Raw genomic sequence first — 12,975 nt, 5'->3', positions numbered from 1 at the left:
AGCTTGCACATTGCAACAGCTTCTATTACTTTTTGAAAGTTAAGACTGTAACTTAATTATGGGTATATGTTTACCTGCTTTAACCTTGTAAAGATTCTTTTTCTTAGTTAATAAACCTCTAGTTAGTTTAATATAGGATTGGTACAAGCATTGTCTTTGGTTAGAGGTCTAAGATACAATTGACGGGTAAGGGACTGGTCCTTTGGGACTGGGAGTGACCTGAATATTATTGTGATTTTTTTGGGTGTAAGGGACCTTCTGTCACAAAGGCAGGCTTGCCTGGATGGCAGGATAGACCTGAGTGTCCAAGGGGACTGTCTGTGACTCCATGTTAAGGCTGTTATAGTGGTTGAGGGGTTCACATTTGACACTTAACTGGTGAAATCTAATTATAGAATACACAACCAGTTTGGGGTTTGTGCCCTGGTTTGTAACAGTCTGCCCTGAGGTTGGCACCCACATTCGTGAGCCACTCCAGACAGCTTGACAGCCCATGCAACCTGAATAGCTGGCATTGTCTAACTTTTGCGTGTTTGATTTTCCAATCTAAATAATATCCTTTGAACAGTTTGTCAGTAATTTCTTAATTTTTTTTCTTAAAAAGAAAAGACGTACAAACAAATGTTGTAACATGGAGTAGTAACACTTCCCCTCCCCAAAAAATCAGTATTTAAACCCTGAAACTTCATCACTATAACACATCTTGAGCTACAGCTAACAATATTAGCAAGTAGAAGAAGACTTGCTCTGGCGGAAGTGGGAGAAATGGGCTGCTGGAGTCATATGCTGGGTTATGTAGGTGGTGAGGAGGAACCAGACTGGTTCTATGTTCTCTCTCCCCCTCTCTCCAATGGAGGAGGAGTACCTTCCCTATCTTGTACCCCCAAGGGCGGGGGGTAACAGCTAAGTAGAGCTGTGTGCTAAGTCAATGTACATAGGATGGGGATTGTCGAGGGAAGTTCAGCTGTCTGCTTCTGTTGTTAATTGTTGTAGTGTGTGGTGCTCCTGACTTGGCGATGTGAGCCCAACCTTAGATTACAATGTTAATGTTCAGTTATTTTAGTATGCTACCACAATTTTGTTGACAAGGCAAGTAACAGAAGGGAATGGTGATTTTTCATATTTCTGATCTCAGCCAAAACTGAACAGAATGAAGAGACAAAGAAAAGGCATTTCTCTGTCCTTTACTCTTTTCTCTTGCCAAATTTGGCTGTTTAATAACGTTTTAGAGCTTTTCATTAAAAAAAGTCATTCTTTTCTATTAGAAAATGGTAGGCAATCTAAATATGAGGTTTGTTGCTATCAGGTCACAATTTTGCAAGAGCTGGGTTAGTGTACTGAAGCCTAAATATTTTGCACCATTAGTAAATGAAGTGGGTATTCACCATGAAAGCTTATGCTCCAATACATTTGTTATTAGTCTATAAGGTGCCACAGGACTCTTTGTTGCTTTAGACTATCTTGTGTGTACACATTGGAAAATTTAAGTGAGCCCTCTTGTAATTTAGGGAGCTGGAAAACCTGTTATCTTTCCCTGTGTTTCAGATTCCATATTGGTGTTCCAGATCCAGACAGGTTCTTTTTGGTACTAGAATGACTTTGTGTTCTCTTCAGGTTTCAAATGTTTTAAGTTTTAGGTCCCCAAATTAACTTGCCATAATATTACCTTGAAGTTGTTGGGATTTTTTCCTCTCTCCTTAGTGTTGTGCCTTCTCTAACTGGTGGCTACAGTACTATTGCATTAATTTGAAAAATATAATGTTTTGAGCATTTATTGCATTAAATACATTGTCTCCATCATAATGTATACAAAGACTTGTTTGTATGCAGATATTTATTTTCTTTTAAGAACTTCGTGATGAAGCCATCAGAGGCTAACCAAAAAAAAAAAAAATTGGGATCCCTTTTCTTCATCCATGCCATGTGTGAGGATTTTGTTGCATGTTCCTGGACCTAAAATTCTGATTTATTTTCTGAGTGTCACTTAAGTTTAACAATGGTATTTAGCTGTCCCTTCAGATGTTGTACATTTAAAAATAATTGTATATGGAGTATTCACCTGGTATTCTTACATTTTAAAACCCCTAATGTTTAAACTATGACTTGGCAAATGTGACCAAACTGAAAAAAGAAACCAAGTTATGTCTGAGATATTTACTGTAAATCTACTTCTCTTATGGAGAACATCTCTACAGTCTTGAAAATGTAGAGGAGTAAAATAATCTAGTAACGGTAGATAATGACCAAGGGAGGTCACATCAAATATTTTGATTTAGTTACATTGCTGTTCCATTTATGAGTTTATTTTGATTTTTCATTGTTTGATTCCATTTCTTATTTCACGCCTCCTTTTCTTATGCATTCTAGGAGCCTGATTCTGAATTCACAGTTTCTCAGGTAAAAAATTTTCATAACTACCAGTATTTGAAAAAACACTGAGAAGAGTTTATAGCATGTTATATAGTGATGTTTGTTTCATTTAATTCCTTAGGGCTTGTCTACACAGAGACTTAGTGCATGGCAAGCCAGGGATGTGAATCTACAGCTATGGGTGCTATGCTCCCAGCCCTGCTCCGCCCCAACCCTGTTCAGCCTCTAGTCCTGCTCCGCTCCCAGCTCCAGCTCCTATCCCAGCCTAGTTCTGCCCCCAGCTCAGCTCTGCCCTCATTCCCTCTCCACTCCCAGGCCAGCTCTACCTCTAGCCTCAGCCCCTCCCACATCCCCAGTTCCATCCCCAGCTCCACCTTCAGCCCAAGTTCTACTACTGAGGAAGCCTTGGCTGCCCAATAATGGGGGGAGAGGGAGCATGGACAGATTCCGTTAATGATGTGGGGGAGGGGGGCATGACTGGAGACATTTGTGCACTACTACATTAATGTATCTTTACAAATTTGTATTGGGTTAATTCTGAAAGAAGTAACAGAAAATTGCTGTGCATGGTGTTGCAGTAAATGATTAAAATTGGCTGTTTTTTTAAAACCTGTAGTCGTTACTAATACAATGGAATATATTTAAAAACGTGTAGATTTTGGCCTTTGTGTAAACTGAAAGCAGAAAATGCATTTCATATTAGAATAAAACAGTGGTTCCCAAACTGGAGTACGTGAACCCCTGGGAGTTTGCGAAATGTTATAGGGGGTTCTTGGGAAAAAATTCCCTAATGGCGGACAGAGCTGTCCCTAGGAACCCCAGGCAGCACAGGGCCAGCAGTCCTAGCCTCTGGACTTCCAAGAGCTAATCAGATCAAAGCAAGCATATCTATCACACTGAGACAATTTAAAATTTTAAGACTCCTTAGAAGAAATGGAAAGGGAGGTGGATATTTTTCACTGTTTTTAAAATTAAATAGGCAGCTAGTATTGTTTTTTTTTTAAATTATTATGAAGAACAAGTTTAAGCTTTGTTGTAACGTGTTGTCTTGAGCAGTCCAGGCAAACCTGAATGCTTGTGTAGCAGGAACTCTTTTGAGTTGGCTTCTTAAATACCTTCATGCTGTTTCACATCTGATACTCCTTGATGAAACATAGGAGCCTTGTCTTGTAACAGGCTTATTCAAAGTGGTACAAGCTATGAAAGTGAGATCTTGGAAGAGTGTTGCTCTTTTCATAATGTAATGAAAATACTGTAATGATTAATAATAATAAATAGTGTGTAATAAGCATGTCATAAAAACAAATTGTGTATTTCCAAGATGACAGCTTTTATAATTTATACTCCGATAAAGGAGAAAATCCCTGGAAATATTCATTTTTAGGAGGGGGTTCATGAGACTTGACATTTTCTTGAAAGGGGTTCACAGGTTGTTAAAGTTTGGGAACCACTGGAATAAAATAACATATAGCAGGAACTGCTACAAATTATTGGTAAAAAAACATTAGGGCTGTGAGCTCATCAGATTTGGAGATAAATGGTGCTTCTCTGTGTAGCTGGTGTATTGGGCAAATATGCCTTGCTTTCTTAAGATCTTCTATAGTGCTCCTCATTGTACCATCTACCTTTTTATCACACTTTTTATAGACAGTAGAGGTGCTGAGCAACTCCTATTGGAGTAATTCAGAGTTGAGACTACTCAGAGGCTGTCATGAAGTGCTCAGCATCTCAGAAAATGAGGACGTAGGTGAATAAAACCAGATTCTGTTTCATTATGAACAAGAAAATTGGTTACAGTTATCTGTTTTGATGGAGAGAGGTATACTTTTCATTTTTTCTTCAGAAGAGTCAGTAGCCAAGTATAATCATTCTAACAAAGCCCTGTATCACTTTACACTGGGTAAATAATAGATTATATGAAAGGAGATGTTTTCACAAATCCCATTTTATTTTCCAAAAACCTCACTCTTTCTGCTATCTTGCCATGCACCTTTAGCATCTTTTTGTACATTTATTATTTCATCTGAAAATGCTTATGCTTCCTTTAGTTAACCAGGGGGTTGAAGTGATTATGTTGCAGTCTATCTACATTTTTTGGATAAGGGAGGGGGATTCTGCCAACTTTGTTACATACATGCACCAGTATTGGATATATTCAGTACTTTCTTCTCTTATGGGTCTTGTATAATTAACAGATAACAAGGATTGTGGATCATCCTCTTGTCTTGCAAGATAAAAAAAATCCCTATATGCATGCAACCTTTAAGTTCCATATTTGGTAATGTTCCATCTATTGCTGCTTTGGTCAAAATACTGATAACTGAAGCATTGCCATAAGCAATATTCTGATCTGAAGTCTGATGTGTAATTAGGCGATAGTATGTGATTTTTTTAAGATTATTGTTGGCTATATAATGTCCAATTAGTAGTTTAACATAGAAGCACAGCCTAAGGGCCCTAACTTTCCAATAGCTGACTGATAATGACAAAGGATGCGTGTTGCTTTTTTAAAATTGCCTAGTGCTTCTTGTTGGTGAAGAGTGAAGATTTATCTAGGCCTTACCGATACTAAAATTGGCCTCTTCGGCAATTGGTATAGCTGCACCAGTATAAATAGGGAAGCTGCAGATTTCATGGAAAATCACTACAAAGCAGCTTTTCTTATGTATGCTAGGAGTTAGCACTGATTCAGCTACATTGATGTCTATACCAGCAATTTGCCGAAATTGGAGCTAAGACCTAGATTGGACTTCAGAAATACACAGCGTCAAAAAGATGAATATAGCACCAAAATAAAATACTTGTCTGGAGCTTCATGAAAATATGTAAAGATGAGATGCACTTTTAACTGCAAATTTTTAATGCAAATTAAAGGTTGTCACCAAAATTACAGGTTAAGAAACTATAAGAAAAAGTAGACCTGGATTACATTGGATTGGGCTAGCTTCAAATTGCTGTGGTCTGTTCTTTTCTCCTATTACTATTAACAGATTTCCAAATGTGGTTGAGCTGGCTATTTAGATGCATTCTCTTCTCCCAGCTCCAAACTGCACTAAAATGTTTAAAATACGTTTTCCTAGTATTTCTTTTCTGTGTAAGCAATGATTGTAGTTGCCACAGAAATATTATATAATGCAAATGTGAGAGGAGATGGTCTATGTAATCCTAAATGAAGAAAAGTCTCTGAGTCAGTCTCTATTAAAATGTGATACACATTATGAAAGGTTTGAGGTTCCTTCCATAGCAGGCCCTCCACTGTTTCTGGATTCACAAAAAGATTATTTGTCCTTGTGTGTTTGATCCCTTTGGTTTCATTTAGAGAAGAATTAACCTTGCTATTTCTCATTTGCAAACATTAAGCATACTTTGCTAATGGTCTGTTTAGGCCAGTGTCAGGGAAGAAATAAACCTGATTATTTTAATAAGTCTCATTCTGGGATGTTTATGATAGTCTGTTCTATGTCTAAAAGAAAGTCAGTGATTGATCTTGCAATCCCTTTTATCATCCTAGGCCTGTAAGTACGTGTATATTAAGTTATCAAAAAGGGAACTAGATCTGCAATGTTAGTTCTCCAGAGTTTCTATTTAACCACTGAAGCTTTTCCCCTCTGATTTGATACTGAAACAGCCTACACTGAGCTCTTAATACAGCAAAAAATTTCCCATTCCATATAATCCTCCAAGTCAGTGGTGGGCAACCTGTGGCCACAGGCCACATGCAGCCAGTCCGGGTAATCTACTGGCAGGCCGCGAGATAGTGTTTACGTTTACCGTCCGCAGGCACGGCTGCCCGTAGCTCCCAGGGGCTGTGGTTCATTGTTTTCGGCCAATGGGAGGTGCAGGAAGCAGCATGGGGTACACGCTGGCCGCCGCTTCCCGCAACTCCCATTACCCGGCAACGTAAAGCTGCGAGTGGCCGTACCTGCAGACAATCAATGTAGACTGTCTCGCAGCCCACCAGTGGATTACCCTGACGAGCCGCAGGTTGCCCACCACTGCTCCAAATTGTTCACTTGAGCTATTTGCCTGTCCAATTCACCATATAATGTTACAATGGTATCGTGCAGTTAGTTAGACTTAGTATATCGGTAGATGTACATGTTTACTAGTGGCGATTATTCTGAAGCAAGGAGATTTGGATTCTCCTTTTTTTAAAAGGATGCCTGTATTGAAACTGAATAGTGTTATAAGTGTTAGCATTTAAGAGTCCTACTTGATAACTTTGTTCCCTACCGATTGTTAAGATGTTTTTCCCCTGTGCGCTGAGCTACCTAGGGTAAGGTACATAGGGCCATGATTTGCCTTCCCCTCTTGTAATGGTGTGGCTAAGGGGAGACTGACTGACTGGTGATCTGGAACTGAGGCTGGAAATGTTTCCAGTCGTGGAACCTCAAGCAATTGCTTGTTCCAAAGACCAGTCCTAATGTTTTGTATTTACACCTCTACCTCGATATAATGCAGTCCTCAGGAGCCAAAAAATCTTACCGCATTATAGGTGAAACAGTGTTATATTTAACTTGCTTTGATCCACCGTTATATCCAAATTCATGTTATATCGGGTGGCGTTATATCGAGGTAGTGGTGTATTTAGTGTGTCAAAATTCTGCCACTGGAACTAGCCAGTCAAATCTCTACCTTTCTGAACCCAAACAAAGTATAATCTATGAAAAGATTTTAAAAAGTTAAAAATCTACTACAATTGAATGTGTTTCCAGCACTTAAAAGTTTGATTTTGTTTATTTATTTGCTTTATCCTTATGTAGGCTGCTTGGAGTTTGAAAACAAGAGCTCTAACAGAAATGGTTTATGTGGATGAAATTGATATAGATCAGGAGGGAATAGCAGAGATGATGCTTGATGAAAATGCCATTGCTCAAGTTGCACGTAAGTACAGACTTTCACCTAGATGTATTCAACTTATGTAAGTTCTATGTGGCAGGATTGTCATCTAGTATATAATGGTACATTACATGTTATAGGGACCAACCTAGTGTTGATTTTTAGGCATTATCACAATATAAATGTTCAATAATATAACATGGTGTTGTAAAAGGTACATTGAGATTCAGTTGAAAGAAAAATAGTTTTGTTTACTAATTTGGCAGTTTGATAGATTTTTAAATCTGTTCAGTTACATAAAGCTCACATCTCCTAAGGAATATAATAGCAGCATACCTGGCCTGGCATCAAGATGCATCTGCTGTCACAATTTACTTTTACTTGGTGCCTTGAGTTCCTCTCTGTCTGGGCAGTTCACTTGGCGTATACTTTATGCTGTTGATTTGGCCTTTCAAGCAAAGCAAAAGTCTACTTTCAAGGCAAGAGTCCTCTATCAGCCTTCCACTCAGGTTCAGTAATCCTTTTCTTCTCAGTGCATGGGTTTCTGTACCACTTCTCTAGGAGTTAGCATTGGTGGAGGTGGAAAGGGACACATGATATGATATTCCCCTAATATGAGTCCTACACCTGTAATCCTAAATCGTGAGCAGCAGTATGCCCATACTTAAAACTGCTCTGCTATGCTGTTTTCCAGGCCAATTTCCTAGAAAGTTTGGTGGTGGTATGGCCTTTCCTAGCACACAGTGCCCTCCCCAGGGTCCTTTTTGGCCCATCTTCTCTCTGGCCCTTTCCTGGGTTTTTCCACATAGACTCTCTCACGATTCCTCACCATCTGCCTTTCTCAACAAGAAGTCATTATGGAAAAATATAGTCAGCCTGTAATTAAAACAAGGACTGAAAAGGAGGTGACCTTCTGCTGGCACCTTAGGGAAAGACTGCCAGTGGCTAATAGATTAAGTTTATATCTTGCAAATGAATGTTAAGCAAGGTGTATACAAATAAAAGTAGATATCTACAGTAGGCAAGTTCAAGAGCACTTTTGAAATGAGAGCAACAGTTGATGGAATGAGAAGGGAGAACCCTCTAAGAGATGAAAGGCAGAGACCCAGCCTCTGAAAAATGGTCACACTATTTTATTTATGTATTGACTTCTATAGCACTCAGAATAAAAGTGGCTAATGACTCCGGCTCCGTGTTTTTCATGGAGGTTGCGGAAGTTACAGATTCTTCTGGAGTGGCCAGTGTGGCAGAAAATGTGATTATATTTTTGTTTTATTTGTAACCATTTTCTGTTGCTGTTGTCTCTGCTTGCTATCACTTAAATCTGTGTTTTTATTAATAAATGTATTATTTTATTATAATTTCATCTCAGTGCTGTTATACTAAAGTGAGAGGTGCATCCTTAGCTGAGCCAACAGGCTGGTGTGTATTCTGTCTCTTCAAAGACTGCAGGCTTGGTATTTCAGTGAGCATGTTGCAGGGGGACACTTCTGCAGAATTCAGGAACTGAAGTACATCAAGAGTTAATTGAAAGAAAATTAGAACTTGCTGCAGTCTAAGGAGTCTGGCTAACAGACTGGGGTGGTAGGGAGCTGATTTGCTAAGGCAGAAGAATAACAGGGTGACTTACAGTTCTGAATGCACCAAGAAAATGTCACAAGGTCTAATCTGGACTGTAAAGTCCCTGGCTCAAGGACCAGGTCTTCATTCTCTTTAAGTACCATGCAGCCTTAGAGTGGCTATAAACAAACATTAAGTGATGATACTCTTATTTTGTAGGCCCAGGTACTTCTCTGAAACTCCCTGGAACCAGTCAAGGTGGAGGTCCCAGTCCAGCTATTAGGTATGCATTTCCTTATGTTTGGCAGCTTTAACTTGTAAATATATTAAATTTAGGATCTTCACATTAATGTAACGTATTAAGTTTCACAAATTACAAAATGTTAGGTTTAAATGTGTAGCATTTCTGTATTGATAAATTGATGGAAATACTACTTCAACTCCAGGATGACTTGAGAAGAGCAAATATAGTACCTGTCTTTAGAGGGGGGGTAGAGGAAAGGAGCTGGGGAATTATAGACCAGTCAGGCTAACTTTGATACCCGGAAAGATACTGGAACAAGTTTTATTAAAAATCTGTTTGTAAGCACCTATAGGGTAAGTAATATTTGTCAAAAACAAATCATGCCAAACAAATTTAAATTTTTTTTCTTTGTCTGGGTTACTGATGTAGAATGGATGGGGGGAAGCAGTAAACATGATCCATTTTGATTTTTCAGTTGATTTTTGACACAGTCCCATGTAATATTCCCATAAGCAAACTAGAGAAATATGATCTAGATGATGTTACTATAAGGTTGGTGCACTACTAACTGGTTGAAAGACTGTACTCAAAGAATAATTACCAATGGTTTGCTGTCAAACTGAAGGATGTATGTATCTAGTGGAGTCCCTCAGAGGTCTGTGCTGTATTTGGTACTATTCAATGCTTTAATTAATGACTTGGCTAAAGAAGTGGAGAATATGCTTATAAAATTTTCAGATTAAATCAAGATGGGAGGGATAAGCATGCAAAATAACACTGAGAAATTAGAGAAATGATCTCCTAAGAATGGCCATACTGGATCAGACCAAAGGTCCATCAAGCCAATTATCCTGTCCTCTGACAGTGGCCAATGGCAGGTGCCCCAAAGGGAATGAACAGACAGGTTATCATCAAGTGATCGATGCCCTGTCACTCAATCCCAGCTTCTGGCAAACAGAGGCTAGGGACACTATTCCCGCCCATCCTGGCTAATAGCATTGATGAACCTATCTTCCATGAATCTATCTAGCTCCCTTTTGAACTCTGTTATAGTATTGGTCTTCACAACATCCTCTGGCAAGGAATTCCAGAGGTTGACATTGCATTGCATGAAAAAATACTTTCTTGTGTTTGTTTTAAACCTGCTACATATTAATTTCATTTGGTGGCCCCGTGTTCTTGTATTAGGAGAAGGAGTAAATAACACTTCCTTATTTACTTTCTCTATACCACTCATGATTTTATAGACCTCTTTTATATCCCCCCTTAGTTGCCTCTTTTCCAAGTTGAAAAGTTGCAGTCTTATTAATCTCTCCTCATACGGAAGCTGTTCTATACCGCTAATCATTTTTGTTGCCCTTTTTTGAATCTTTTCCAATTACAAAATATCTATTCTGAGATGGGGCAAGCACATCTGCACGCAGTATTCAAGGTGTGGGCATACCATGGATTTATATAGAAGCAATGTGATATTTTCTGTCAATTATTTATCCCTTTCTTGATCATTCCCAACATGCTGTTAGCTTTTTTGACTGCCGCTGCATAGTGAGTGGATGATTTCAGAGGACTATCCACAATGACTCCCAAATCTCTTTGAGAGTGAGTGGTAACTGCTAATTTAGACCCCATCATTGTATATGTATAGTTAGGATTACGTTTTCCAATGTGCATTACTTTGCATTTATCAACATAATCTGCAAATTTTGCCACTTCACTGTTTATCCCTTTTTCCAGATCATTTATGAATATGTTAAATAGGACTGGGCCCAGTACAGATCCCTGGGAGACACCACTATTTACCGCTTTCCATTCTGAAAACTGATCATTTATTCCTACCCTTTGTTTCCTATCTTTTAACCCAGAGGTGGGCAAACTTTTTGGCCTGAGGGCCGCGTCGGGTTTCCAAAACTGTATGGAGGGCTGGTTAGCGGAGGCTGTGCCTCCCCAAACACCCAGGCATGGCCTGGCCCTGCCCCCATCCAACCCCTCCTACTTCTTGCCCCCTGATGGACTCGGCGGCATGCCTGTGGGAGGTCCGCCGGTCCCAAGCCTTCGACGTACCTGCTGCCGAAGCCACAGAACCAGCGGACCTCCCGCAGGCATGCCAATGAAGACAGCTTGACTGCCGCCCTCATGGTGACCGGCAGGCTGCCCCGCCCCTCCCCCCCCAGCTTGCTGCCTCAGGCACGCGCTCGGTGCGCTGGTGCCTGGAGCCACCCCTGGATAGGATAAAAAATTGGGCATGTTTAGCCTTGAGAAAAGAAGACTGAAGAGAGATCTGATTACAGTCTTCAAATATGAAAAGGGCTGTTGTAAAGAGGATAGTAATCAATTGTTTTCAATATCCACATATACACAGATAGGACAAGAAGTAATGGGCCTAATTTGCAGCAAGGGAGATTTAGGTTAGATATTAGGAAAAACTTTCTAACTATAAGGGTAGTTAAGCTCTAGAATAGACTTCTAAGGGAGGTTGTGGAATCTTTATCCTTGGAAGTTTTTAAGAATAGGTTAGACTGACATCTGTCAGGGATGATCAAAGTTTACTTGATCCTTCCTCAGCCCAGGGAGCTAGAGTAGAAGAGCTCTTGAGGTCCCTTCCCAGCTCTACATCTCTATGATTCTGTGAACACATTTCCCTCATCTGTTCTTCATTTTAACATTTGTTTATTTGATTTAGGCCAGTGACTCAGTCAGGAAGACCTGTTACAGGTTTTGTGCGACCCAGCACACAAAGTGGACGACCAGGCACTATGGAACAGGCTATAAGAACTCCCAGAACCGCTCATACTGCTCGCCCAATTACTAGTGCTTCTGGAAGATATATCAGACTAGGAACGGTGAGTGGCTTGGCTTTACTACTGTGAAGGATGGCTTTCCCTTCTATGATGTTGTAGCTTAGCTTAAAAATTATGTCTGAAAAAAAAAATCAAACTTGGGGGAAGTAATATGAAGTACAAGTTCAAGTAATATGAAGTACATAGCCAAGCTCTATATTTAAAAAAAAATTGAATAAAATGCTATCAAACCTTACTTGTTAATTTCCTTGTGTTTAAACATGCATAAAGTTTCACAAAAGGAAATTCTGCAGTCCTGATTCTTCACTCACTGAGCTCCATGAAGAAAACTGTTGACTTTTCCCCTTTTTTTTTAATTTTTTTGCATTGTTCAAGAGCAGTAGTTTCTCTTTAATATCACCAGTGAGTTACTAAGATTAAATCTGGCTAATTCATGCTGTGTTTAGTGAAATCCCCAATTGTGATTCTGGATTGAAGACATAATGCAAATTAGGGTTTTTTTGTAGGCAAAAAGTGTTGTTGAACTCCTGCTATATATGCATATAAGCAGTTCTTCTCAAGTCTCTGCAAAAAAAAAAGCTTTTTTTAAAAAATCACATACTCTACTGCAGTTATAATTTACATTTTTTTCCATTGAAGGTTTTTTTCATCTGATATTTGAAATGTATTTGTATAGTGTAAAGGGTTCATTCTATTTAACGCTTTTTTTCAGGCCTCTATGCTCACAAATCCTGAAGGTCCTTTCCTAAACCTGTCTAGACTGAATTTAGCAAAATATGCTCAAAAACCAAAGTTAGCAAAGGTATGTGACTATTTTGGTCAATATTCTGCTATATTTAATATCACTTCAATGTTAATTTACTGTTAGTCTCTCTTCTTCTAGATTTTTAGGATCCTTTCCAGCCTAATATTTCCTCTGAAGCTGCTGGACTATGGGGGTGCCACAGTTGTTCAAGGTCTGGCAGCTGAGGAGGCTGCTCGCTACTCAGAGAAGGAAGTGCTCACTTGTTAGGAGCCATAACACATTGCATTAGGTATTTCTCATGCTAACAATCCTCAAATCCACAATACTGTGGTAAATTGGCATTTGGGCAATAGATCTGTCTTATAAATGCAGAAATGAAGTGTCCAGCAGCAGTATTTGGAACCTCAATTGTATTAATA

The 12,975-nt window shown here is 39.2% G+C and overlaps 1 protein-coding gene across 3 annotated transcripts in view; it reads left to right on the top strand.

The window, feature by feature from the left end:
* TTC8 (tetratricopeptide repeat domain 8) overlaps nt 1-12,975 on the top strand; it is a 71,112-nt gene that overhangs the window by 10,422 nt on the left and 47,715 nt on the right. For 2 of the 3 annotated variants that reach the window (XM_030558958.1, XM_030558956.1), the window contains exons 2-6: nt 2,368-2,397; nt 7,134-7,254; nt 8,989-9,052; nt 11,694-11,853; nt 12,524-12,613. In XM_030558958.1, coding sequence (XP_030414818.1) covers nt 2,368-2,397; nt 7,134-7,254; nt 8,989-9,052; nt 11,694-11,853; nt 12,524-12,613 — 465 coding nt within the window. The remainder of the gene's footprint in view (nt 1-2,367; nt 2,398-7,133; nt 7,255-8,988; nt 9,053-11,693; nt 11,854-12,523; nt 12,614-12,975) is intronic. The other variant, XM_030558957.1, reaches the window with a different exon arrangement.

Source organism: Gopherus evgoodei, chromosome 4 (genome assembly GCF_007399415.2).
Source record: "Gopherus evgoodei ecotype Sinaloan lineage chromosome 4, rGopEvg1_v1.p, whole genome shotgun sequence".
NCBI classification, from domain to species: Eukaryota; Metazoa; Chordata; order Testudines; family Testudinidae; genus Gopherus; species Gopherus evgoodei.
Note: the sequence above shows the minus strand (reverse complement) of the source record. Positions and strands in the feature narration are given on the sequence as shown.